At 46.5% G+C, this 27,985-nt stretch overlaps 1 protein-coding gene and 1 long non-coding RNA gene across 12 annotated transcripts in view; one reads left to right on the top strand and one right to left on the bottom strand.

The window, feature by feature from the left end:
• Positions 1–2,531: 2,531 nt before the first annotated feature.
• On the bottom strand, positions 2,532–7,232 carry LOC125979342 (uncharacterized). Its single transcript, XR_007485301.2, has 3 exons — positions 6,704–7,232; positions 6,331–6,505; positions 2,532–5,416 (listed from the first exon to the last, which is right to left on the bottom strand). It is a non-coding gene; the product is annotated as an uncharacterized lncRNA (long non-coding RNA).
• Positions 7,233–11,115: 3,883 nt separating this feature from the next.
• The window catches only part of LOC125979266 (disabled homolog 2-interacting protein), a 38,725-nt gene continuing 21,855 nt past the window's right edge, over positions 11,116–27,985 (top strand). The window contains exons 1-4 of one of the 11 annotated variants that reach the window (XM_049737288.2): positions 11,116–11,374; positions 12,903–13,024; positions 13,463–13,574; positions 26,419–26,543. In XM_049737288.2, coding sequence (XP_049593245.1) covers positions 11,257–11,374; positions 12,903–13,024; positions 13,463–13,574; positions 26,419–26,543 — 477 coding nt within the window. In that variant the 5' untranslated portion in view covers positions 11,116–11,256. Of the gene's footprint in view, positions 11,375–12,902; positions 13,025–13,462; positions 13,575–14,382; positions 14,549–17,682; positions 18,088–20,313; positions 20,499–21,833; positions 22,933–26,418; positions 26,553–27,985 lie in introns of those variants that run through there. The other 10 variants (XM_049737286.2, XM_049737289.2, XM_049737293.2 and 7 more) reach the window with 10 other exon arrangements.

Below are 27,985 nucleotides of genomic sequence, written 5' to 3'. Positions count from 1 at the left end.
CTGAAGTTGAACGGCTAGTGTAAAAGGCACTTTTGTCAAATCTTTCCAGCTTGTTTATTCTTCAAGCACTTGACTTTTTCAAGGTAAACTTGACTTCATCACGGCGTTATGATTGAGCCTTTCCCGTGCGGAATCCTCCCGGGGGGTCTTCAAGCGGCGGAGATGAAGAGCGGAGGACGTGTTCAATATGTACTTTGGCTATTTCTTTCCTGCCGCTGCACTTCATCCGGTGTGTTCCGAGCACCTTTTCGGTGTAATTTCAATCACACCTTGTTTGCCTGGCTGAACCTCAAATTCCACCGGCTGACATCGCTCAATTGGGTGCTCTTGTCAGGGTGCGCCCACCCGCCTGCCCGCCCGTCCATTCCGCCGCCGCCGCCACTCGGCATTCGCGAAGCATCACGGGTAGTAATCAGACTCCAGATTACCGACGCCCGTGTCTGTCGGCGGCAATATCGGACTGCCGCCGCCGGGTCCCCTCGGGGCTTTCCGCACAGCACTTCCATCACGGCGCTAATGTACGATGACGTCTCCGACCGCCGGGAGGTCGCCGGCGCGGATTGTTTGCACATGTCAGACGGAATGAGAAGTCATTTAACTCGGCTACACGGCGTATTACGGAGCGCTCTTCAAAATGCACGTTGGCTCGGTAACAAATACGAATGGGGCTCGCCGTCGTATCATGCGAGCTGTCAAGGGCGGCCGGCTGGCGCAGGGGTCCTCAAATGAGCTTTGGTGTCCGCTGACATGAGCCGTGATGTCATGCGGATGGATGGCAAACAACCGGGTCGGGCGGCGGGGAAGCCGAGCAGAGGCTGCTGATGGACAGCTCGCTCGCTGTGAGCTTTTATTTTCGTATTTTTTTTGTTTTGACAAATGGAGAGCGCAGGCTTGGTTTGCAGACTTCTTCTTTTTAGAGTCGAATCTTCATTCATTATTTTTTTTTGCTAGCAAAGGACCGCTAACACTTAAAAGCGATAGGCCGTTGTCTAACTTCCGTCGACGGCACGACCTTGACCTCAACCTGCTTTCTCGCCCGCAAAGCCGATCCGCATTTGCACTTGCCGCATCCGCCCGCGTGTAATGGACCGTTTTCTGATTTGACTTTTGAAATTGCGTCTGTCCGTCAAGCCGCCGGTGCCGCCGCCGGCCCATTTGGACGTCTTTCAAGCAACGTTTTTAGAGGCTAAGCCAAAGATGACTCGTCCTTGACTTGTGTTTTCTAAGTCTGATATTTGGCACCGTTGGTGATGTAGCTTCACGCCATTCTAACTCTCCTTGGAAGTTCCAGAGTCTTATACTTAGCCGTAATGGCTTTTTGATGATCACCGCGCCGTCGTCCGTTTAAGAAAGAAGCACTTTGAGGCCAGTGAATGGCTGACGATCATATCAAGCTTTCTGTAGTGTGGGACGGGGGGGCAGGGCGACTTTATGAAGTGGCCATCGAGGTGCGCGATGGCCTCATCCATCGTCTTTGCTTTCCTTTCAGCGTTGATTAAATGAGCGTGATGGATCCCGCCGTCATTAGGGGAACTGAGGGCTGGCACCTCGCGCCCGCCGCAAATCACTTTTATGCGGGACGACGGCGGCATGCCGGCGACAGCTTTACGGCCGCCGCGCTATTAATGGAGCGTCGCGTTTTACATGGCGCGGCCCAGCCGCCGCCCCGCTGCTCTTTTGCCCCATTATGACTCTTTCCGACGGTGCCGAGTCAGCACGTTCCTCTTTGTCTTCAGGTGGCTGCTCTTGAAGCCATTTGCTTTGTTTTAATTAAGCAATGTGCAAACAACCGCGGATAATGAACGGAATGGCACCTGGAGCCAAAGGTGGAGAGGACAGATGACCGTTGTCACCTGAAAGCTTAATGTCGTGACCATCGCTGAAAACCTCGACTTTGTTTTAATTAACGTGGTTTGTCAATGACACGGTATCAGAAGCAGAATCAAGATGGTGGGGACACGTGTCTATAGCTCAAATGTATTCTGCAAATTAGACGAGCGAATGTTTTGAGGATGGTAATTGGCTGTTTTGCTCTCCGCTCAGTTTTAAACGTTCTTTTATTCCGAAGGTCATTCAACTCGCATGATTTGCATGTTTCCAGGCTCTGTATCTTTTTTTTTTTTTTTTTTTGTCCTCTCTAGTTTCACTCTTCATTCACTATTTATAGGCTTCATTAACTCACATTCAGAGTTTACCCCCCCGCCCCGTTCCCACCCTGAACATTAAAAAAGCCTTCGTGACGCAGAAAGCTGCCACAGATTCATCACAGTCGGGAGTGGAGGTCACCTTTCCAGGGGAGGAAAAAAAAAAGCATCCCAGCTCCAGTAAATTTCAGGAGCAAGCGAGCGAGACCCGTAAAGAAAATTTCACGCAGCAGAGAAAGAAACACTAAACTTAAGCTAACGTAAGCTAACATACGCTAACATTGATTGTGGCTCACTATCGAGTCATGATTATACAAGATAAATAGAATGAAATATAATTAATTTAAGATAATATTAAAAGACGATCTTGAAAAGATAATCGTTTATGAAATCGTGATGGATGTGGAAAAAAATCAGAATTATTTTTCTAAATTGTTCAGCTCTACTTAATGTGTCCTTTTTTTTTTTACACTTTAATTGTCATAATGGGAATTTAATAACGTAGTTCTACTCTACTAGCGGAATGATCGACAAGCCAGTGTTAGCCTTTGTGTATTCCGGATGCCGCTACCGTGTTTTTCTTCAGTAGTGACGGTTTTTATAATTGCAGCGCTTGGATTAAGTCGGCTAAGACGGCAACTGAAGGCCGAGATAGCAAAGGCCCAGCCCGCCGCCGCCGGCAGCAGCGGCATGGGCGACAATAACGCAGCAGCCTTGTGAAGCAGACGAAGGCTAATAAGAGCCTTCAAGCTGCTTAGACAAACGCCAAGTGAGCAGCCAAGGCCGACATGTCTTGACAAAAAGTGACATCTGTCGCCACCACGTTCACGAGGTGAACCTGCTCGCCTCAGTACGTTCTCTAAATTTAAAACATAGACGGACGGCTGCGGTTGGAGGCTCCAAAATTGAACTTATGCTCATTTAGAGGTGAGGTCAAATGAGGTCATTTACGAAATTTTGATTTGGAAAAAAAAAAGCAATTCCGCAACTTTGATGTGCCTTGTCTTTGATGCCTCCCTTGACATCGACCTGGTTTACCTGAGAGCGACTCAAACCGTTATTTTCCTACAGACGCCGTCAACTCTTTGTAGAATAGCCAAACGTCATCAGGTGCTTTTTTTCACGTCGTCTTTGGCACCGCGATAGGGCGACGCGTACGCTGGCTCCGGGATACGGTTTGGCACGGCGTCTTGTCGAGACGCTGAGCTGACGTGTCGCCTCTTTACCATTTTTGCGACGGAGAAGGCACACAGACGTTTGGGATTTGTCGCGACTGTCACCCGGTAGGCGGGACATGTGGGCGACGTGACTCAGAATGTTCCAGCGTTTTTTTGACAAAATTAGCGCCTGGATTATGCACTCAAACCTGAGAATTTTTCCAGAGGAAGCTCTCAAAATTTTGAATCTCTTGAGTAATAAAGGGTTAACAAAAACTAAGTGACAATACCTGAATCCACCTCTAAAATCTTGGAGTCATGCTTCCACAAAGCACCAAAAAAAAAAAACAGACGTTGTCACAACTTTTGAAAACGATAAATTTATTTGGCACTCCCAACAGGACCGGCGTCATTTTATTCATAAGCTTTTGAAAAATCAATACGGTCATTTTCCTGCTCTCGCACTCATCCTAATCAAATCTTTTCAAGCGTTTCAAATATTGCAATATGTCCGCTGCCCCCCCCCCCCCCTCCTGACAGATTGCCGCTTGTTTGTCGGACTGTTAGATAGAAATGTCAGGAGAGGAAATAGTTGAATGTGGTACGCCCGCAAGGCCCTTTCATATTTAGCCGTCGTCCAAAGAGGCAAACTTGTTTCTTAATCCACCTGCTGAAGGGATGGAGAGGAAAAAAAAAATCAATAGTACTTTGCCCACCCAAGCTGAAAAAGATTGCGAACACCATCTCATCAGTCCACTCCAGTATTAAGTATGAATCAAAATATCAACCTGGAGGGCAGCCGAAAAGTTTGCTCTCTAGAATTACACACACAATCATTTGGATCCAACTAGCGGTGATGCTAATCGATAAATTTGTTTTATTTAAGTGGCATTCATTTCTATATTTGAATGAAATGTGCGAAGCCATACGAAGCTTTCAAGTCGTTGAAACAATCGCAGGTGACGAATTTTTTTTTTTGAATTACCACGCCGGCATCAACGTTCTCACCTTGCTAGCTTGTCGGTAGCACATCCCAACAGCTTTTCCCCGCACGCCGCTCAGGTGGCGGATAACCTGTCGACATTATTGCCTCATGTTGGAAATCGTTTTTTCATTGTGCCCCAAACCAGTCACTGTAATTTCCATTTCTTCATTTGGTTATTCATCTTCTCGCAACTGTCTGCTAGCTAAAATTAAGCTAATAGCTTCTCCAAAAGATTCAGCCAACCTTCTGTTTGTCTTCTAACCCTCAAGACCTCGAGACCTTGAAGGTCCTGGTTTTGTCTTAAACTCAACCCCCCCCCTCCAAAGTCTTGTCTTGGTCTTAACCGTTAAAGATGACGCAAGATCCCAGCGCAGAAGCAAAATCCTAGCGCCACCCTTTCTTTCCTCCCATCTTCGCAAAGCGTCATGAGGGTCCCCCTCCTTTCAAGCGTGTCCAATCTCTTTGAGGCCAAGTGTGACAACACAAGCTGTCATATTTTAGCAAGCGCCATGCAAACGGCGAGCGCCCGGCCGGCGCGACCTCTCCATCAGAGTCATTATCTACCAAGGCGAATACGATATTTCGTCTGGTAATCCTCTGCTGGTGGATTACCAAGGAAAGGCTCATGTTTTATTTTCCCTTTTTTTTTTCTTTCTTATTTTCTTTCTTGCTCTCGTCTCCAGCCCGCCGGCGGTTCTTCTTTGGCCTCTAATCCTCTTCTCAGCATTCCAGGTAGAGCGAAGACTGATGCAAGCGCTTCGTGCGCTGACAGGGCCAAGCAGGTTTCCAAGCGAGATATCGAGAGCCTCCATCGTTTATTTATCAGGCCTCCATTCAGAGTCCTTGAGTGTCTTCTGTAGTTGTTGTTTTTTTTTAGGTGGGGGGGGCGACTGGTACCAAAGTGTGACGAAGATGTCATCGATTAGACCGTCAGACCGTTTAGTTTATTCAGGTTGTAAGCGAGTGCAGAAAAAAGTTACAAGTTTGGTGACGCTTTATTTTGTTTATTTTTTTATCCTTCTTTTCCCCAGTAATTCATTTCCGAGGAATCGTTTGTTTGCTGGCTTGACAATTCCGCTTATTGACCGGCGCCTGGTGGCCGGCGAGGCCGCCTCGAGTTGTCGTTGTTGCTGTGAATAAACGCACGTAAATTTCTTTAGAGGACAGAGTGAAATGTGAACTTTATTTATTTGTTGATTTATCGCACAGGGTCGATGCACATAAAAAAAAACATTGCTGTAAATGTGCCATAAGGCGTTTTATTTATTTATTTTTTTTGATCAGCCTAAATATCAAGATGGAAGAGAACGCTAACGCCATTGGAAGGATATTCAAGACGCAATTTCTATTGTGTTATCGAAGCCCCGCGGTCTAATCCAATAAAATAATCGTATTTAATCGATTACCGTCATCCACGGATGTGATCGGTGCGCTCGCAATAGCTTTCCGTCAAGACGAATATTGATTTTTAACGGTCACCAGGTTATCAACTGCTGCGGTTATTACCGGGAAGGCCGCGGTCAGCAAAAAACAAAAGTCTTTGACCGGTGACGGCCGCCCCGTCTACACGCTGATGATTTTCAAGTTGGAGTGGAAATCAATGGGGCTCATTGCGCCCTGCCCCCACCGCCGACCGCGTTATCTTAACGGGAGCGATATTAGAGCGATACGCCGAGCTGGTCTCCGGCGTAATACAGTTAGCAATGACAGGCAGAGTAATGATCTTCTGCCGGGGCGGCCCGTCGGGGCTTTCGCAGTAGGCCAAAAGCATGAATCAAAACTCTGCTCTTGCTTCTTCTCGTACTCCGGGCCCCGTTTGGCTCACCTTCTTTTTGTTTCGCTAGCCTTGTTACGCTTTGATCGACTTTTAAAGGTGAGCCGTCATGGCTTAGCATTTAGCTAGAAGCGGGAATGGAATAAAATGGCCGCATGTTTACAGTGTTGGCCGTTAAATTGGAACGGTGCACTCAGAACTGCAGAGTCACCGCAGCATGAGATGCCAACCACACACGATAAAAAAAAAAACAGAGATGAATTCTCCTACCTTGTAACTTTTCCACACAGTCGCCCAACTGGCACCTTGCCATGTCGTCGTCGAGCTGTGGCATTTTCAGTGGCGAGAATCTTCAGCTCCCAGCAGGGGATGCAAAGATGCTCGGCGGTTAATTTTGTGCGAGGTGACTCTTGTTTCCCCCGGCCATCTGTTCTCCCGTTCTCATCTGTATGGATAAGAGGACACGCATTATTAGCATGGCTAAAACAAAACCCCGTCGTATGGCGCCCGTGCCCTAACAAGGCAAGGGCGTGCGGCGGGGCAGGGCGGGGTAACAAGCGGCACGGAGAAGGCGGGGGCGGCGGCGGTGGGGTCGCTCGCCATTTTGTCCGTCAGCTTAACCTTGGCCTGTATGGATATTAACCTGCGCCGCTGCCGATAGTTTCCCCGGAAACGCGGATTAGCCGGGCTCCTCTCCTCATTTCACCACGACACTACCAGCAGGTACCAAAAGACAGGGAGGGAGGCGAGGGCAAACCAAGGGGGATCCATTCTTCAGGAACCCATCCACCACTTCAGAAACCACAGATGGTGAACCCGCCCCCGGTCTACCTCAAGCCAGCAGGGAATGCACCCCGGCTCCGCCCCAGCTCCAACCTAACTGGGATACGCCGCAGATGAATGGCTGGATGGATTTGTGGCATGAGGGACAAGAGTCTCTCCGGCGGGCCCGCCACGGAAGGCAGGAAGCGGCCGCTCGATCCGACGCGGCCATCCGCGGCGTCCGGAGGGAACGGCTGTCCGCTTCCAGATGTTGGCCGCTTGACGGACGGACGCCTCTCGGGGACGACGGGGGAACGCGGCGATTGCGAGCATGTTAGTCAAGAATTCCTACTAAATATTTCAAAGGGCCAAGGGAGAGCGAGAGACAAAACAAAGTGGATATCGGAATCTGGAGCAGCGTTCCCAGAAGAGACCGCCCTCCCCTCCCTTCCCCTCCCCTCCTGCCGGCTCCCCACCACTCATCCACCCCGCTCCTACTTCTTGTGGTTACAACCGAAATAAAATCGTTTGATCTCAGAGACTCCGGCTTCCATTGTTATCCCGCCGTAAACCTCCTCAGCCCCTCCCGACAGTAAATAGGTAGAGCAAATCTCACCGTTAGTCGATAAAGTCAGCGCTAATTAGCAACATCTTCCTACTTCAATTAGGGAACCCTGTCGCACTACCAACAATTCACGTCTGCAAAAAAACCTGTTTGGAAAAATAACGTACTAAAGGCCCATGGACAGATCACGGTTGTAAATAAGAACCGAGAGAGCCAAAAGCAATAAGACCACGACATCTGCCGTAACCCGAGGACAAACAAGCGGGCGCCAGACGTCCTTTATACGCTCGCCTTTTACTCCTAAAATCCAAGACTGTGCCAGTAAATTGTTTTCATCTGCTGTCACAATAAAATCTTTTGTGTTGCCGACAAACTTCTGCTATAGATTTTTTTTTTTGTCAACTACCTACTTCCCGTTCGAGACGAACCTACCTTAGCGGCCCGATCATCGCAAGCTCCCCGCCTGGGCTATCGACCCGCTTATCGACAAAAGCTCCTTATCAGGTCCGAGAAGCGCGCCGGCCGGTTCCTGATCACGGATCAAGCCCGTTCCAAATAGCATTTGAAATCAAGCGGACGCCGTTGCTTTCCGTTGATCCGCGCCGTCTTAGCCGTGGCTTTAAAGGGATTTCTTCCGGCGGCTAAGCTCGTGTTAATTGGCGGAGGTTATCGGCGACCAATAATAGGAACGGCTTGACCGAGCGGGCCATGGCGGAAAACGGTTAATTCGGCAGAACAAGCCGCCCGAGAGAAGGGATTTGATGAAGCGCTCAAAGGTGGAAAGAACATGAAGAAAGATGTTTTGGTGATGTTTTTTTTTTGTTTTTTTTTGGGGGGGGGACCTGATTGGCCATTGTGTGAGAAATGTGTGTGTGAGAGATTTTGAATGCGCTCCATTTCATTTTTGCGTATTTTGCATGCTGCGGCACGTTTCGTGGCAGCTTCCAAAAAGTCTGGGAAAAGACGATGAGAAAGGCTGGCTTGATTTCTTTTTGCTTTATTTTTTTTGTCTGCGAGGATTGCTGGAGGATTTTTTGCTTTCCTGCTCTTTCATGCTTTTGTCAAGAAAGGCACTGCTCCTTCCTGTACTTTATTTTTTGTTATTTTTCCTCTCTTTCTCCCTCCTGGCGAGAGAAGAGCTTAAAATGCTTTACTCGCGCTTGTGGATATGAACACTTTGCCTCGGTTGCTAAGCCAACGTAAATACTTTACTTGGGTAATCTTTTCTTTCTCCGGGGAGTCGGCAGGGAAATAAACGGTGTGGCATTCCGTTTTTTTTTTTTTTTTCTCCTGATAAATGGCCCTGGTGTGCTCTGCTCTTGTTGTGACTTTGAGGGCGGAGGGGAAGAAAGGAGGTGGCGATCGAAGAGCAGAATGGAGGCAAGATGACAAGATATGCTGTTTGTCTGATCCCTGAGAGGGGAGAGCTTTCATTACTCCGGGGACTTTTTTTTCCTCCCCCGCTCTCATTTTGGCCTGTCGAACGGGGGATTTGGCGTTTTGAGGCGCTACGATGCGATGTCGGGGCAGTGACTCACCGGTGATGGAGTGAAAAGTCCGCCAAATGCACCTGAGCGCCTTCTGACTACAAAAGCATGGACTGGATGTGAGGCTCAAGTGTCTTTGAAGGTCGGGACAACGAGTATATATTTGTATGTGTAGTATATGTGAAGATTTGTATAAATGTATACGTATTTTCAATAAAAACTTTACGTGTCTTTGATGCTAACGAAAGGTCAAAAGGTCACATTCATGGGAAAACAGCCGGCCAGCCTGACCCAAGTTTTTTTTTTTTTTTTTTTAATGAACCTCTTTGGGAGGTCCATCGTCGTTCTCGTTCGCACTCAACGACATCCCGGGAAGCGTCTTATGCGACCCGAGGGTGTCTGATAGCGTCTTCCTTCCGTGATGGTGAGCCGAGCGGGACCGCCGGCAAGTGGAGCGAGCCCCTGGGCGCTTCCACTCTGCGTGACCTCACTTTGGAGCGTCGCTATGCATCACTCGCGTCTTAACTGCGACCCCTTTGCTCTGCATTATGGGATGCTGGGATGTTTGGAAATGACATGCCAGCATGGCGGAAAGAATACAGATGGCCACTTTGATGTCCCTCACTGAAATGGCGTCACGGAGTCTGCAATATTTGCCGCATTGAAGATCCAAATTGATATTTGATGTTTACAAGCGACAAATGTGAATCAATCCCCTTTGGATTTCCACTTTCATGATTGCTTGTGTTTTAAAGTTATTTTTTTTCCCTTCCGCAAATTTTCGTTTTACATTTAAACACCCCTAACAGAGATTAATGACATCTTCTTTGCCGAGTCTTGCCGGCCCGAGATGTAACTAGCCGGCCAAATGAAAGGAAGCCACCGGAGAAGGAGATAAATTAGCTTTCGGAATATTGAAGACGAGAGGCCACCTGTTGCCTGTAGCCTCGCCGCTGGACCGCGTCCACTCATTACGCAGACAGACACCACTTAAAAGTCCGCCTCTGCAGGGGAAAATCTGCGCTAATGTGCAGGAGATGGGATTTTTTTAAGGCCGTTGGGGGCGGGCTGTGATGTCTTTGGCGCCCCCTGTTGCTTGCCTGAGTCCCCATTCGGAGGTCTGAAGACGAGAGTGGGATGACTCATGCATCTCACCATGTCGCATTTACATTTCTTTTTTCTTTTTTTATTTTATCGGGTGCTAAATGAACAGTCCACTGATTTTTTTTTTCATTCAAAAAAAAATCACTTGTATGGAAAAAGCATGGAGCAAAAGCGCCCTCGTGTGGATTTCCCAGCTACTACAACACCCCGTGGTATTTGAGCACTGTCAATGTTTTCTTGAATAATGTTGAATGACTAAGGTCTTTGAAGACTTAATTAGCCTCCAAATTTAAAAAGAGATAGGTTTCAAGTATTTGAAAGACTGCATTATGTTTGATTTAGCAGGTCCAGTAGTTTTTTTTTTTTTTTTTTTTAAATGGGTAGCTTGCATCCTGGTTTGTGCAAAGTTTGAAGCTCTGGCGCCCTCTGTTGTTTGCTAAATGAAGCACAGCAGTGTTGCCGGATGACTCAATTTCCTTGATTTTTTTTTTTAACGTAATCTTGTCTTTTACGTGACGTGATAAAAAAGTTGTAACTCTAACTTTAATAATGTTTGCAAAAGCATTCTATTTATTTTAGACTGAAGTGTTTTTAAATGACATTTTCACATAATTGTGCAATTTGTGTTTAACTGAATCTTGTCTTTGTTACAAAAAATGCGCTTTATGAAGTATCATGTTAAACATGTTCATGTGGTCCTTGAAGTTTTCAAAAACACATGTCCATCAAAGAACAAATTTCACGGCACGGTGCACGTTTTTTGTTACCGTGGAAACCTTGCCGAGGGTCGACGAGGTGGGAATAATTCCAAATTCCTGTCAACATTTCTATTAGTGGGCAAGTCATCGAAGCCGCTTCGCCGCTTGCGGATTAGCGTTTGCGTTAATGCGTAACCAGCAAATCCACGCGGATGGAAATAAGCCTGACCGTGCTTCCTTTGCTTTGACGGCGTTCTGTCACGTATGGACGCTTTTAGTTGGCTAAAGACGCCGGCGGCCATTGTGTCACTCCAAGTGAATAAGAAAATACTTTACACATTCTATTACATCATGCAATGTTGTACTTGTAAATTAGATTGGATTAATAGTCTGATTTTCAAAGGTGTTAGTCTCTATAGTGTTACAATTTAGGAAGTATTTGTCTATCTGTGATGTTTTTTGGGACCACCTCTGTCTGTTCTCCTCCGGCCCCTCCCTTCACTTTTCTCAAGCAGCATTCCCCCCCCTCCTCCCGTTTGTGTCGCTCTCACTTGGCGTACGATGACAACACACGCACAGGATGGTGAGTGGCGGTGGCCGGCCGACGCGTGAATTCTTCTCCTGGCTCGTCATTAGCGCCGCAAAGCAAAGGATGGGAATGCAGCCGCAAGACAGCGTGCTATCTGATTACCTGTCAGGTGAGGCACCTATCTATCCGTCTATTATTTATCGTGAAGAAAGTTATCATTTTAGAATTACTTGGGCCCTAATTAGTATGCAGTTTATAAATGACATCGGTAGTAAAGTGATGCTTCACAACAAATAGTTTAAATTGATAAGAGCTGTTTTGTTTTATTGAATTATTGTTCTTGTCAAGCCATATGGTTGCAGTTAGCAATGCTAGCTCAGCATTATTTACGCTCAAACGCGCCGCATGACCGCCCGGAGCAACATAGCAGGTGGCCAGCAAGATTATGTAATTGAGTTTATTCCGAGAGCCGGTGTAAAATGGCAAGGAAGAAAGAAAAAAAAAAGTTCCCGACGCAGCAGTGCCTGCGAATCCACCTGAACCAAGTCTCCAGCTTGTAAGTGAAAGCGCCTCTGGAGAAAATTCCCAAACTTCCTGAAAAGCTTCATGGAGAAGCCGCTTATTGATCCCGGTACTGACCGAGATCCGCGGCCCGAGGCGCGGTCCGTCCTTCTCGTCACGCTCCGACGAGCGTCGCCACGGAAACAGTCACTCACGTGGCTGATTTCAGGTCATCTCGTTAGCTCTGCTGTAACAATAAAAAGTTGCGCTTACTTGAGCAAATTATATTGTAAAAATAAAATAATTGCAAAATATAATCGTGGAGGCAATCGTAATCAAATCAAAAGGGAGAAATATTCCGAACTCCTGCTTCCATTTGCCGAAGCTTTGATTGCAGGAATATCCAAAACATCTCTTCTATTTCTCCCTTGAAATGCGCTTCAGGTCATGACCTCACGGATGTAATTATTACTAATCAACTCATTGATTACAATGTCACCCCCCTGAATAAACAATCGCTCTCATTGTATCATCGTAATCCGTCAAGCGTGTCTTAATCTTCGCAACGTTCGCTCCCGCGTCGAGTCTGTTGGTTTGAATATTTCAAACATTTGAAAGCTCGTTTGCTTGTTCCGGGTCGGCAAGTTATGTTTATTTCATCGCTGCGGCTTTGTTTGTCAGCAGCCTCCGACGACACGAGCGCAGGCCAACGTAGCGGAGGAGGAACGCGATCATCTTTCCGGAGGTGCTAGCAGCTGGAAGCTAACGCAACCTGCTATCAGTCATTTATTGAACAGTCGCCCAAATGGGAGCATTAGGCCAAAACTAGCATCCAGACGCTCCCACGCAGACTAAGGGGCCAAGAAAAAAAAAACGACCACCTGGGGGCAGCAAAAATGCGGTGAGGCTGGCAATCGGCTATCTGATTGGAACACGGCTTATCTTTCCCACACAGCGTAGCATGGAGCTCGCTCAAGCATGACAGGACTACACACACACTCGCGCACACACACATACACACACACACAAGGCCGATGAATAGCGCCGCATATCTCTCCCCGCACTGCCGCCGTCATTGAATTGCAGATTGGAGTCGACACTTGAATGCCTGATACACACTTGGACAGGAATTTCACCACAGGCTTGTAAATGAAATGATCTTGGGATAAAGTCGGCCCTCCTGTGTCTCTCCCCAGACGTCCGATGCCCTTCGCGACACTGGCTGTCACGTGGCCGCTCGTTCGACGAGCGAGGCGCCTGGAAGCCGCCGCCGTTTGGCGCCTTTGGCGATGGCCGCGCCACATTTAAGGAAAAGCAGGTAGCCACATCCTTCCCGTGGAAAAAGTACTTGAGAAAAAATGGCGCTTGCAGCAATGAGAGCCTGAGTGTTTGCTGTTTTATGATCCTCACCTTTTTAAATGCTCTGCTGCCATCTGGTGGTGTATATGTGTACATGTGATTTTAGCCCGATGACAAAAGGACGGGAGACGCTTGTGCCCTCTCTTTGTTCACTTTATCTTCTGCAATCTCCCGTTTATGATTCAGGCTTTGAAGCACAAAGTCCTGACGCACGCCGATGACGTTTTTCCTTTGACGGCGCTCATTTATCACAGCTGTGAAACAGCGGTGGCCAACCTAAGGCCCTTGGGGGCCATTTCTGCCCCGTCGGAGCATTTCACCCGGTCTCAAATCGGAGTGGATTGGTTGATTTTCTTTCTTTTTTTCGATTGGCTAATTGTGTTTTCTCCCATTTCAGATGGAGCGCAGAGAATGCACGTCAGGCGGTGCCGGCCTTCTGCGGCGCACCATCAGCGTGCCTGCCGAGACGCACTTTAGCGAGCTGTGCGGCCCGCCGTCCGCCCGGAGCGGTGAGCACGACTTTTCAATCATTTAACACTCGCGCAAGAAAGCAGACACTCCATTGCTGCCGTTTCAACACTTGGCTTTTTGGAATGGAAGCGAACGTTAAATGACCAGATTCAAGTCAGACTAAGCGTTGACCACTAGAGGGAGACATTTATTTACAAATTAGCAACCAAATGATTGCTAGGGTTGTTTTTTGTCTCCAACAAAAGCGATGCTATCCAAACCACAAGTTAGCAGAGATGATTTAGAATGAACTCTTAAAATATGAAGACGTTGAAGGCCAAACGAGTGAGAGGAGCCGCGTGTCCTTCTGCCTGCGCGTCGTTTGCATCGCTCACATTTGGAGTCCAAATAGCTCAGCCACAAAATATGATATCGGCTTTCATATCTCCTTGATCAAAAAAGCTCGTCATGGGAGGGAATACGAGAATGTAAATACATCAGTTTTCTCTGACTGGGGACAAACGTGGGAAAAATCAGCTCTGGACTTTTTATAACTTCTGTAAACATTTTAGATCTTCCCGAGATTTTTTTTTTTTTTTCCCTTGACATGCCACCCTGCGTGACATTTGTATTCCAAACGGTGCCAGCAAACAACCAAAAGTGACACGCTTTTCCTTGGTTTTCCCCGCTGAGGGGGGAAAAAAAATTTGCTGATCGGCATCAGAGTTAAAACCCCAAAGCAACCACAAGCCTCTCTCGCTCTCTCGTTCTCTCTCTCTCCACCCCCTGACGCGGGGAAACAGCGTCTTTGCCTCCTCCCTCCCGTCCACTGGCTCTCCCTCCGTGCCTTTTCTTTCACACCGCTCATGCGAGTTGAATCGCAGCAGGGCCGGAGCAGCAGCTCGCTCGCTCGCTCGCTCGCTCGGCGGACAACCAATCGGAAAGGTGGCAAAAGTTGCATTAGCGGCGCTTTTGGACCCTTGGAATATGGACGCGTGAGTTACCATGGAGCCCGAAGCGGATGCTCAGCATGGTGAGTGGTTTTTCAAGAGGTTATCACGGATGTGAGCAGCTGATACTTTTTGAGAGCTAAGAAGTCTTACTTAGTCAAAATGTCCAAATTGGGCTCAATTGGCCATTTGTCATGTCAGATCAGCAGTGAAATTGTCTCATTGACAACTGTTGGACAAAACCAAATTTGGCATTTTGAACGCTTATTAAAGGGACAGTGTTGGCCAGTCCGAATTCCGGCTTTGTCATCTTGGAAGTTGAAGAGCTTCCGGTTTCAAGGTCCCACATGTGGGATGGGACGGGACGGGACGTGAGCTCGCCCATGCGCTGCGGTGGGCGCGATAATGCCGTGCTTCTGCCAATCCTGATTTGTATGCAGCGTGTCGCTCGCCTGTGGCTGTTTGTGGGCGGCCGACGGCGAGAAAGAGAGAGAGAGAAAGAAAGAGGGAGAGTTATGTACATAAATAAATCCCGCGAGGATCACGGCGACAGTGTCGTATTTTCTCTTCCCCCCCCCTTTTTCATCTTCTTTTGTGGCCTCCCCCAAGGCCTGTTTGAGTCTCAACCGAGTCATTAAGAAGAAGAAGAAAAAGCAATAAAAGTTGCCTTTCACTAAACCCCCAAAAGATTTAGTTAGGAATCCTTTGAGATTGCAAATTCATCGAAATTTGAAAAAGCTCATTTCTTGTGTGCCTGTGCCTAAAAAGCAAAGTGTGGAGAGTCTCTGTCGCCAAACGAACGCCAAACTCTAGTTCTAAAATAACACTCACCCAAACATAACTCTTAAATGTTCTTTTAGTTACAGACGATGTCATAGTTGAGTGACAAATTTCTTCAAAGTTCTCGCTTACGTGACCCCAAAAGCCGATCGCGAATCTAATCCGAATAAGATGAGGCTATCGGTTCGAACGTGTCCTCAGACAAAGCTCCATCTTTCCATTTTGATTTCTTTCCCCAAGTCGCCGCCAGTGTGACTTGTGCTGATGCTGGACATTCTCCCGCACTTAGCGTATGTTTTGGATCCAGGGCGACGCTGCATAACTCAAATAACAGAGCAGCGTTTGAGCTTCGCCGTTTCGCCGGCTCCCCGTCTGCGTTTGGATGCCATTCCGTCCACTCAGCAATTTGGGGAATTAAAAGTGGAATTGTGAGAGGAGTTTTTCTCTTCAGAAGCAACCAAAGGCAAGCTAATGCTAATGGAGAATGCCAATGTCAAGTGAAGCGTTGTCTTTTCAGCCAAGGGTTGTCAATTGATTTATTTAGTTTGTCGGCACACCTTTTGTTGAACCTTTCCCGACTTGACCATATTTCATCCAGATGTAAGCGGTGGTCTTGTGGTTTGAAAGCGCCGTCGGCATTTCTTGTGTGTTTCTGCCAGGGAAGAATGCGCGTCGCTTTTTATACGAGCGTAGCCTTGCTTGTTTTGTCATGTGCTAACCATCTCGCCCCAGTTTAGCGCTGCGCCAAGGATATTTTAGGAGCCGGCCTGCAGTTTTTGCCTGTGTGTCTTTTTACGCTGTAATCTCATTTTAAGAGAGGGAAGACTATTTTGCGGCAGGCCGCGGGGTTAAATTTAACCCCGTGAACCCTGCGAGGTCGTGATCTTTGCCGACAACTTTAATTGAAAGAAAACATCCAGTTTTGCTGTTATGTAAACCGCCGCTGGTGGCTCAGGCTTTCGTTAGCTTAGCCTGCACATTTCAAACAGGGGTGTGTAGACTTTTTATATCTACTCTACTAACTTAACCTGTCGGTAAGATAATACATTTGATACAAGAGGCTCACTGCGGTATCGTATTGCAGGGAGCAGAAGTTCCTCTTGCACATCAATTTTTGTGTTTGTCTCCATTTCCACAGTCGTGCAAATGCGCATTTCACGACCGCTAATTCTTATGTAAATGTGTCGATCCCACACGGAGCGAAGTGTGCCGGGGGGCGCTGGGGAGAGAGTGAGATGAGAGGGAAAAAAAAAATCTATCGCCGCCATGTGATAGCAAGCAAGCAGTCAAAACAATGCAGTCCTGCGAGTCTTTTTCGACATCAAAGTAGGATGGCGGGGGCGACATTTTACCGATGTTTACAAGTCAATAACAGTAAAAAAAATAAACAAACCTAGCTCATTAATACCCCAAATATCTAAATGTGATATTTTTTTTAACAATTAATAAATAACACAATAATGTGTCCTAAATATATATCTATTTTTTTAAATTAATAAAATAATAAATTTCTATACACCATCCTACCTTCACCCAAAAGAAGTCAGACACTCACGTCCGTCATTGAAAGTTCTCGCTTGCTATTCAGCTATACGCTCGCTAGCAATCGATCACATTAAGGCCCGATTTGGTTGTCATTACCTTTTCACACCTTCTCAGGCGTGACAAAAACAAAGAGTGATAGTGCGGGATGAGGGACAGGGCCAGCAGATGAAAGACGCTTTGTAATTCTATCGGCCGCATACCTCAACGCATTTGCCGCCGCTGCCTCTAGCGGGTGCGCCGTTACATTTTTTTTACCCAATACCGTAATAATCGGCATTACCATCGTCGTCATCATTTTAATAAGGCATTTTGCTATTCATGCCCGAAAGGGGAGCAGCTGTGCTATTGTGTTTGTAATTGGACGCTACGACGAGACAAACAGACAGCCTTCTGAGGCGTGTGACTGGATGGTGGGAAATGAAGTGTCGTGTGAAGTGAAGAAAGTGGGGGGGGCATTGAGAAGATTTGGGGGGTGGTATCTCTGTGGACAAAAGCTTAACTTGACAAATGTCCTGAGAACAAACACGAGTGTCACTCTTCAAAAATGTTTATCTAGCTACCTTGCTAGCTTAATATTAGTACGCGTGTCTGTGTAGCTAGCGAGCTACTGTATCTACCGTCATTATCCGCCCATCCATTCAAATTGGCTTGACAGAAGACCAGAAGCATATTTAGCTTTGATTTAAGATTTTAGTCGACTTGAGTTTTTGCAGCGATGGTATCAAAAAGCCAGGAGGGGTTTCAGTGGCAAAGAGCCCAAGTGTTTCTGGAGAGGCCCGAGCCTGGCCCCGCGGTTTTTCGCTCGGGCCGCAACAAAGCCTCCCATTGGCTGGACGGCAATGTTGGAATTTGGCTCCCAACTCCACCTCCTCCTCTTCCACCTCCTCCTCTTGCTCTCTTTGCCCCGAGGAACAACACGTTGTTCCCTCTACCTTCTTTCAACAATGAGGAGAGAGGGGGGGCGGCAACTCAACAGTTGACTTCCTCCCTGAAATCAGCTCCAACGACAAGAAAAGAACGGGACGCTCCTGCTTTGTGAGAAAGTGTGGGAGGAGGTGGTCGTGGTGGAATGGTCGAGGGGGGCAGGGAGGGTGAGCCCCGCAGGAGTCCTCGGTCAGGACACACATGCACTCACTCTCTCACTCTTTCACACTCTCGCATAGCAGAGCCGACTCGCTCGCTCGGGCAGTTTACGGCTAAGATCCTGCATGAGGGGGAAAAGGCAGCCAAAAAAGCTCAACCGGAACTCCTACTTGTTGCTTTGGTCGGGATTTCTTCTCTGGGATGAGACTCTGAGGTAAGGAAAAGCCTCCCCCGGATTTCACACCGTCATCTTTCCCCGACGCGCCGGACGGAAGCTGCACTTACGAAAAAGCGACTTTTCGTGTTCCGTGAGGTGAACTTTTCCGCACGGTAGTCAACGTAGTCGTAGTAAGCGTCTGCGAATGTGCGTCTGGGGGCATTGTTGTCCTATTATTAGAGCGCCGGCAGCTGTGGGGAAGGAAGTAAGGCATGGGCGGGGGGGGGGCGAGGAGGCGTTGAGGGGGTGATCAAGCGGGAAATCATTTTTGGGAACGGCAATCCCAAAAGTGCTCGTTGTCAGATTTGATGCAGAGTTGACCGTATCATAAGCCACCTGAGGATTGCCCCCCCCCCCTCAGGAATCTGCCTTCAGTTTGTCCTCCCCCTGACTTCAATTCTTTGTCCCTACTACCTTGAGTAAACGCAGAAACTGAAAAAAATGGAAGCGTTTAATTGGGTGTCGAGGAGAAGGTGACATAGCGTCTCTCCCCCAGCTCACAAACACCTCAGTGTGTTTTTCGCCGAGCAGGTTTGCCTTTCGTTTTCTCAGCTCCCCGTCCAAGTTTTATGTAATCAGCCGCTCGTAAATTGTAAAGACGGCCGTGTTTGTGGGTGGCGTCGCCTCGTTGAAAGGTAGCGGTTGTCGGCGCGTCGCGTGCGAAACATCAGGCGTCTCCGAAGGGGGTGGGGGGGGGGGGGGGGGGGGGGGCACGTGTCGCTTATTAGCATTCTCTCACTTTAATTTGTAGCAAAATACTTTTCGGATGTTCTGCAATGCAATTATAAAGCCATTATCCTATTATCATAATCATCGCTATTAGGCTGAACACATTTGGCCAAATCAAAAACCTGTTTACAGATGTACAACTAAAATTGTCCGACTCCCAACGTTGGCATTTGTCCCCGTCATGATTGTCAGGACAAGATTCACCACCTAATCTTTATCCTCTACTCAAAAGCCGTGACCTCAAATCCAAAGTGACGCAATGCTGCATCCAGTTTTATGGATCATCACAAAATCGGCATGAAAAATATCTCAATGTACCGTATATAAAATTGAACAAGAAATCGGCCATTTTGTAGAAAACTAGTCAATGAAATTGCACAGCTATCTAATGTGTGGCGTCAAACTTTGATTCTGATTTCCAAGAGTGGTCAGGAAAGGACAGTGAGGTTGGACTGGGAAGCAAACAGAAAACAGGAAAGACAGGAACATAAACTCGGCTCCCTGAGGTTCCCCGTTTTCCCTTCAAACGTACCTCACTTCCTGTCACGTGATCCATCCAAGCCACAACAGGGATGCTATTTTTAAGAGAAATGCTGCGAGTGTCTTTGTTGAAGCAGCTGTCTGAGGACGGAACTTTCCCTCCTCCTCCTCCGCCTCTTCCCCCTCCACCATCCTGTAGTGAATGAAGAGAAGAAAGACCTTCTTAACCTTTCTTCTACTTTTTCCCCGAACATGATCAGAGGAGTGATACATGTGAATCATTTTAAAAGCGCCTGGTCTCGAGCTGCTTCGTAGTCCAAACATTTTATGAGGGAAAGGAATTGAATTTGACAAATGTTATGCTAGAAGCTAGCCACTAGCTAGTTGGCGTGTTTGTTTGATTAGTGGATTAGTCACAAGCAGAACAAGTTTTATTTTGGCTATACGCTAGCTAATTAGCCGCCAGCTAGCCAAGATGAACCTTTTTTATGAATGAAATTCAGTTTTCTCCTGTGAGAGGTGTCCATCGGCTTTTGTCAAGAAGTGTTGAATGTTAGCTTCTGGCTAGCCTTACGCTACCTTTGATTCCATGAGATTACAAAGCACGTGTTTGCACTCTTGCGCTCTGTTTTCGGACCACTTAAAATGCACATGGCCATTTAACAAATTACGCCCATTGTTAATGTCAACAATGAAGCCTCTGTGGGCCGCATGAGAAGCCGTGAATTCCTCAAATTCCGCCGTCAGAACACAGCGTATTACTCAATACAACGATTGGACAACTAAATCCAACATAATGCTCCTACTGTCTTTTTTCCTCAATGTCAATATTGTTACGTCTCAAATGTTGCCATGCAATATCGAACATGCAAATAAAAAGTTCTAGATACTAATTTCAGTGACATGTCGGTGACTATAGCAATAAACAAAAATTTTAGAACTAAATTCTGTAACTTTATACAAGAAGTTGCTGAAAAAAAAATAGAGATTTCCTGTTTGACTTCTTCCTTCTTGCGCTCGTCTTGAGCTAGCATGTCTGCCAAGGGCTGGGGGGATTTAAAAGGCACTTGGCTGCTAGATTAAAAACCAACAGGATTACGAGGAGTAGGCGGAGGACGGCGGCTTTTATTTTTAAAGCATGTGCTAACATGCATGAGTTCTCCGTGGGGATCAATGAGGCCTCCGGCAATCTGTTTGGGGTAGGGACGCACTTTTGTTGTTTGGGCGCTTGCGTCATGTGTTTGTTTGATCTACGCAGGTTTGATTGGAACGGACTTGTGCCGCATAAGCGTTTTTACTGTAATCCCGACATTGTTGTCTCGCTGTCCGACATGTCGCGCTTGGTAGCAGCTAACATCAGCACATTGCAAAAAAACAAACACCGGACGACATATTTTTTCACGTTGTCCATTGAGCGGAGTTGTGTGTTTATTATAAATTTTGGTGACCCTTGCAAACGCACATGCAGATGTGGCAATCTCTCAATAGTCTAAGTAGAAGCACAGAAAAAATGAAAACTAATGGATTTTTTTTCCCTCTCACTTTTGGCAAGGTCAGATTGACGATTAAGATTAGAAAAATCCACCCAGGAGGGAGATAAAAAGTAACCCGGGTTATGATCCAGTGACCTCCGCTTTAAGACTTAAATCCCCCCCTGAGGCCATCCCGTCTTATTTGTGTCTGACAAAAATTGTCTCTAGAATTCCTCATTCGGTCAGTAAAATACAGAGGTCTCCCTCAAAGTGTGACTAGATCCGCTACGTGTCCACATTTTCATTTTTAGAAAAGTCCAATGATGCACTGAGCTCATGGTGGAAATTGTACGTTGCCGCCTTCTCCACAAGAGGGAGCTATTGTTCTGCACGCTGAAGTCCACTCAACCAACCCTTCTGCTTGTAGTCAGTCTTTAGGGGTCCTTAAGCAAAATTTGATTCCTGCCATTAATATTATTGTAGCCAACTAAAAGTTTAAATTAAGTATTTTATACATTTGCTGTAAAAATGGCATTCAATGTTTTATTTGTGCTTTATCATCACAACCAACAAATTCAGATATGTACAAGCAACTTCAAATATTTAATTCCTTTTTTTAATTTTTTTTTATATCTAAAGATCCAAACATGTACCCTAAACCAAGTGCCATGAGTCTGCCGATTCTGTCATGCTCATCTTGGCCACCTGGTGGCAGTATGATGCAGATAAAGTGAGATACTGTACATGGAGGCGGTCTCAGCGCTGTCTATGTGTGTTGCTTCACCATTTGTGTTGAAATACTCGTTCTCACACCATGACACTGATGTTAATCGTTAGCCCATGTGTCTCATTATGTCTTTGCATTAAGATAAACAGACTTTGAAGGCGTCTATTTTTTTCAAGTCAGCTAACTCCACGAGGTCCACAGACAGGTGTAAGGGTAGTCCAGTTCAACGGCACCCAATGGACCGTGGTCGTGAATCGGTGAAAACATCACAAAGCAGGCAAAGTCTAAGTGCTCTGACGCACGAGCGGTTTGATAAACACTGTTAACGGGAAAATGCAGTTTGGGGGATCCTGACCTTAACGATTCAGCGTTTTCTGGAAATTGCGAGGAACAAAAGGACTTATCGTCATTTTCAGAAGCTTCCTGACCACGCGGGATTGTGCGTCTGTCCACCTCCTGCCGGTCGATGACTAAATAAACAACAGCAAGCGCATTCTGCGCGAGGCTGGCTGACTTTTTTTTTGATACGGGAACAATCCAGCTAAGTGTTGGCCATCCATGCGGTTTCCTTTGCATCTGTAAAGTCTTCAGTGATTCTCAAAAGTGCACAGTAGCCGTGTGCGAGTACACAAAAGTTGTTGGCTAGTTGTTAGCTGTCCAGTCCTGTCCTGTCATTTGAAAGGCAGACTTGTTCCTTTTCAATTAAAGCTTTGTCAACCTGAATGGTGAGAACCAACAAAACCTCAGTAGCTGTTTTATCTTGTAAGCAAACCCATTTATGCTTCACATCCATAAAAGGACGCTGTTCTCAAATATCTTCCTTTGTAGTCTTTATCTGCCATTGTTTGTTTTTGTTCCTGGTCGCACAGACAAAGAAAGCGAGAGAGTAGTTTTGCATCTACTTTGACTGTGATACAATGGGCGCTTTCTGCAATCAGGAAACACTAACTAGCCTTTTTTTTTTTTTTGGTGTGATAAAATTCTTTCTGTCTACCACACTGGGATGTTTTCCTATCCACCAGGATACACGCTCACACACGCAGTATCTCGGACTTCTGGGATCTCGTTGTGGGAAAAGTTTTTTTTTTTTTTGGGTGAGGAGAGTCGAGGGGGTGAGTGGGAGTGTTCTAAAGGTGGAGCTGCAGGGACAGGCAGGACATGAGCAGCTGCAATCTCCTCAGTCTACCCTGTGGAATGTGTGGACAATGGAGGACTTTCAGTGCAGGAGGACTTTACTATGAGAACTTTTTTTTTTAAATTTAAACTCTTACTTGAATTTGCAAGAGAGACTTCAGAGTAGCGAGAAAAAGATGGCCGGGATTACCAGGAAGGGATCCGGGAGACGGTCGTACTACTACAGATTCCTGGGCAAGTCTCGGCTGCAGCGTCAGCGCAGTCGCTCTCGCAGTCGAACCCGGCCGGCTGCAAGGAAGGGTAATAAACGCAGTCGAGGAAATAACAACTTGTCACTTCTCCGTATCACAATCTGTACTTAACTAGATGTCAAAAAAGACTAGGGGAAAAAAAAAAGGTTCGACTCAAGTCCTGTAAATCGGTAAAATAAAAAATAAAATAAAAAACAGACTCTGGAATTTACCAAAGTCATAAATTATTTTTTTTCAATGACATGCAAAACTCATTTTGATAACTTGTCTCAACAAAAAAATAACTTTGAGGAGTGGAACAAAAACATGACACCAAACTGCTTGTTGTTGTTTGAGAGCTAGCTAAAATGCTACAATGCTCCCATTTTTTTCCCAAAGCTTTGCAGCATAGTACCTGGCTACATCGAACACGACTTGCCGTTACACCCCAAGTAATCGGCTCCTGGCAGTTTGCCGTTGCCATTCTCACACCGATGCTACTTCTCGGTCACCGTGGCAACAGTTGACAGACTGTAGCTTGAGGGTCAACCTGCCTGTTCGGGGAGAGGGGGGAAGGCTTGGCCTTCTTTTCGTGCGCCGTCTACTTAAAAGTCTCTTAGAGAGTAACGAAGTAGCAATTAAGGTGTCATCAGTGTTCCTTCAAAATGTGGAAGTACACACTTGAAAAGTTGGCAGAGTACAAACTCAAGGCTGTCGCTAAGTGCTTGTCGGTTCTGCGAAAGATGAAAGCCGTATCGAAAGGCTCGCGTTAACAAAAACACGCTTTTCCTCCATGCCAGTTTGCCGTCGTCGAGGCCTTCATCTGGACCGAGGTCGCTCTCGCGAGCGCCTCTTGACATGCTTGTTATCCCTGCGCCCGAGGCGTGAGCTCACGTGTTATTGTTTTTGTGCGCGTGCAGATGGAAAGTGTGTTATCAGTTTCCTCTTTCTTTCTCGCTCGCCCGGTTGCATATATTTGCATAGCGCATGACGACATGCACACAAAAACAAGCCTGGAAAATAAGAACGAAAAAAGTCTTTCAATCGAGTCACTCTAATATTTACCCAAATGATCTAAAACCGGTGAATCAAGTTAGAATCGTTTGAATCTGCCAACTCGAGTCATCGAACCAAAGCGACCGAATCATCCCGCACTTCAAGCTCCTGTCGTTCCCTGCTGTCTCAGCCCTCGAGCCTTGGGTAAATGCTGGAGATGGTCCAGATGACGGTGCTTTTTTTTTTCTGAGCCTTGACAGGTGCAGGCTAATCCCTCCTGTAATCCATAAATATGGACTTGGATTATACACAAAAGCAAGGCTGCGCTATTCACGGCGGATTTTGCATAAACACCAACCTCCTCTGCCTAACAGCCACAGCTGCTTCCTCCAAAAACTTTTGTCGAATTCCCAAATTCAAGTTCATCAATCACAATTGAATCATATGAACGGATACCAAAGCGGCTCCTTTTGAATCCATTCCGTTGAATCCAATCCGACCTGATTCTCTTGACTCGACAACGTTTACGGCCACTGATTCTGCTAACTTGTTTTGTTCTTCTTTTTTTCCCGCGAGCCATAAAGTTGAGCAAAAGTGTTCCTGTTATGTGTCTCGTGACCTCTATTACACGGATCACCGTTCAAGCGACGCGTCGCTAATGAGAACTCTCTTTCGGAGGAGCCCAAATTACCTTGCGTTGCGTCGCTCCGTGATTGACATTAAGGCAACACATTTAAATTCAAGAGACGGCCCGCAAACCCCTGGAGAGGGGTCGTCTCGCACCTGAAAGGTAGGAGAGAGTCGGGTACAAAGAAACTTGCTGACAGCTGCGTGAGTTTGTTATTTTATTTATCCGACCGCACATCTCGTTGACCCGTTGAGGATCTAAACAAGGCGCCCAAGTTTTGACAGCTTCACAAAAAACAACACATTTTGAGTTCTGTCAGACAGACAGACGGACTCAAAATGTGTTGTTGGTGTTTTTTTTGGGGGGGGGGAGAGGGGTGTCAACTCACACAGCTCAACCACTGAATCATAAAACTAAAATGAGCAGCATGGAACTTTATAAAGTAAAATAAAATCCATAGCAAGTAAAACCAGACCCTGAATACAAAATACGATTTCCCCAGACTGAACTCTAAATTATTGCTAAAAACTTGCATATCACTTTTTATTTTGTGGTTACCTAATAAAGGTGCACCAAACTCCTGGGATTCCTTCCGCCGTGTAAAATATTCTAAAAATCCAAGAAATAAGCCTAGTCACTATGGCGCCTATATTTTTTTTTTTTAGATCTATTTTAAGATGGAAGTCAGACAACTTGAAAGTGCGTGTCTGTGTTGCTGTCATAACACAAGACTCCTCATTCTCTTTGCAGATTTTTTTTTCATCCCTGAGGGTGTCAGCTTCTTGCCACACTCAGGCTGTCTGCTGTTTATTATTTTCATAATTATCATTCTCCATATACGCCGCCGTCCGTCCCGCGATGGCGTTTGGTCTACAACATCTCGCCTTCATTTTCGGTCGACAGTCTCCTTTTGTTTTTGCCGCGGAATGGAGCAGCTGGTGTCGGTTAAAAGCGGCAAATAGCGAGGCGGTTTTCCACAAAACGAGACAAATATTTGCCTGGGGTCGTAAAAGACGAGATTGTTGGCGGGGGTTGATGCATGTTTATTACGGTGGATGCGTTTGGGACCCGCCTACCGTGGGTCCAAATTGGCAATATAGAGAGACCATGGAAAAAGACTTCTTGAACATGTATTTTTTTGGTCCAGTAATGAAGTATTTGTACTTTTTTTACTCCACAAAACTAGCAAGACTTCCTGCGACGGTCGTTTGCAAACGGGAATGTTCCGTGTCGGTCGGCCTCGCCTCCGAGCATTAAGGTGGCGTTGGGTCGGCGCGTAGAGGAAATGTGCGGCGTGACCCATATTAGTGAATGTTAATGGAAGGAAGGAAGGAAGGAAGGAAGCAGAGGGAGAAAGCAGGCGCTAGCGATAGCCGGACGCTCAAGAAGCCGATGCTCGCTCGTCCCTTCAAGTGTCTTTGGGTCTTGTGTGCATGTTGTTTCAATTGAAGTTACCGAAAAAAAAAACACTTTTTACAGTAGCTAACACTCCCCAATCCAGATGGGCCTCAAAGGAAAAAAAAGAAAAATCTGACTGGAGAGTAAATCTGTTCGGTCTCGTGTTTACGTTGACACCGAGAGCCGAGGTGGGCGTTTTGGCAACGGAAGGCGGCAAGCTGCGCCGCCAAAAGCCGCCGTTCCCTCGTCTGCCCAGCCAATTTACGCCCCGCCGCTCGTTCCGTCAGCCGGCTCGTTCCGTCAGCCGGCCCGTTAAACACGGCTAATTCGTTGCAAGCTAGCAAAAAAAGGTGCCGCTGCTGACGACTATGGAAATTTTGAATGCGCAAAACATGCACTTTGGTACTCTTGACGCCCACCTAAACATGTTTAGAGTACCACATATGTTTTACTTTGTTAGCTTGTTGCTAATGCTATCAAACAGCGGGGTGCTCACATTCATACTGATACACGTCTTTGTTTTGTTTTCTGCAGATTCTCCTCCAGAGAGGTCCGGGCGCCGACGCAGCATGCCCGGCAGCCCCACGGACAAAAACCCGCCCACCATGGAGGCCGCGTCGGCCTCTGCCGCCGCAGCCGCCACGCCGTTCAGAGTCACCGTGAGTACTGTGAGTCCGTCTCTTGCTTCTTTGGTTCGTCTTTCGGTCCCGAGAAGTCTCAGCCTGGTCTCCAGATGGACGTGATGTGAGCCCGACTGGCTTTGATGAAGTGGAAACGTAGTTTTTCTTTTTATGTTCACCGCCAAGGCTTTGGGCTCGCGCGTGGCTGCGCAAGTCCGCCGCAGATTTTGCTTTCATTTCTCCCTGCGTGACATCAAAGCCGGTTCAAGGGAGCACATGCCGCTCGGTCAATGTGCAACACGCACGCACGCAAAACACACATTTATCGTTTTTTTTTTTTTTTTATTCCAGCGCAATATGCAGCGCGCCACTTTTAATTCCAAAGACAAACAGGCGGTTAATTGAGTGGAAAATTCGGTGATGAGTCATCAATTTGAAGCTAATTAGCAATTAGCAGCGGGTATTTGCATAAATAAGAAACGAGCCAGGAGGCGCAGCAGAGGTGAAGTGTAAATACTAAATGTGTTTACAGAAAAGCTGTATGTCAAATTGACCCATTTTTCAGTGTAAAAAAAAAAAAGAGAAAATATGTATCGGAAATATGGAAACATTTTTAAGCTCTAGCCTTTTGGTATTTTGGCTTGTATGCTTGCTAATACTGTAAACGAGCTGAACGTGAATTCGCTTAGTCGTCTTAAAGGGATACATGTTAGCAACCCTGAGCTCGACCTCCCAAAATTCACATAGTATCACCCCCTGGAAAGTTTCAAACCAAATGTTTCCCACCAGTTTTCCCCATTCCGAAACAAGAAGTCGGCCATTTTGTTATGAAGCAGCCATTTCAGGTGAATTCACTATACTTTGACTACTTGGATATTGACTCCAAATAAGTCCCAATTGGATGTATGACTCCAAAACAGATGGGCCTGTGTCTTCGAAGATTTTTTTTTTGTCAACTTTTTCAAAAACATTGCATGCATCCTGAGATTTATTGCTGTTTTTTCGCTACGTTAATTATAGGCCTCCCCATATACTTATTCCGTTTGGAAAACCTTTGAAATGTTATGCGGGAGCTCTGTACTGTAGATGGTTGGATCAGTGCATTCCTGCTTTAAAAAAAAAAAAAAAAACGCCCTCTCAATTCTCTCTCTCTCTCCTCACGGCAACATCTAAAGTGCTCCTGTGCTAAATCTGTCAAAATGTTTCTCCGTCACCTTGTTTGGTGGAGACGACACTCGAAACGGAAGCGGCGCTCCAAACTCCTCTGCTGTCTTCAAAGTTCTACTTCCCTAATATGGATTAAAAATAAATACATCACAAACAAGGCAAGGCGTAAATGCCAGGATAGTAGTTTGTGTCCGACTGCAACCTCAGATTTCATTTCCCCAAATAGAATATTGTTTTTAAACGATACGCCAGCTACACTTTGATGGAATTTCTTGCCATAATTTGCCATCATTTTTCGGTATTACACGTCGACA

Source organism: Syngnathus scovelli, chromosome 13 (genome assembly GCF_024217435.2).
Source record: "Syngnathus scovelli strain Florida chromosome 13, RoL_Ssco_1.2, whole genome shotgun sequence".
NCBI lineage: Eukaryota > Metazoa > Chordata > Actinopteri > Syngnathiformes > Syngnathidae > Syngnathus > Syngnathus scovelli.
This window is presented reverse-complemented; position numbering and strand designations above follow the sequence as displayed.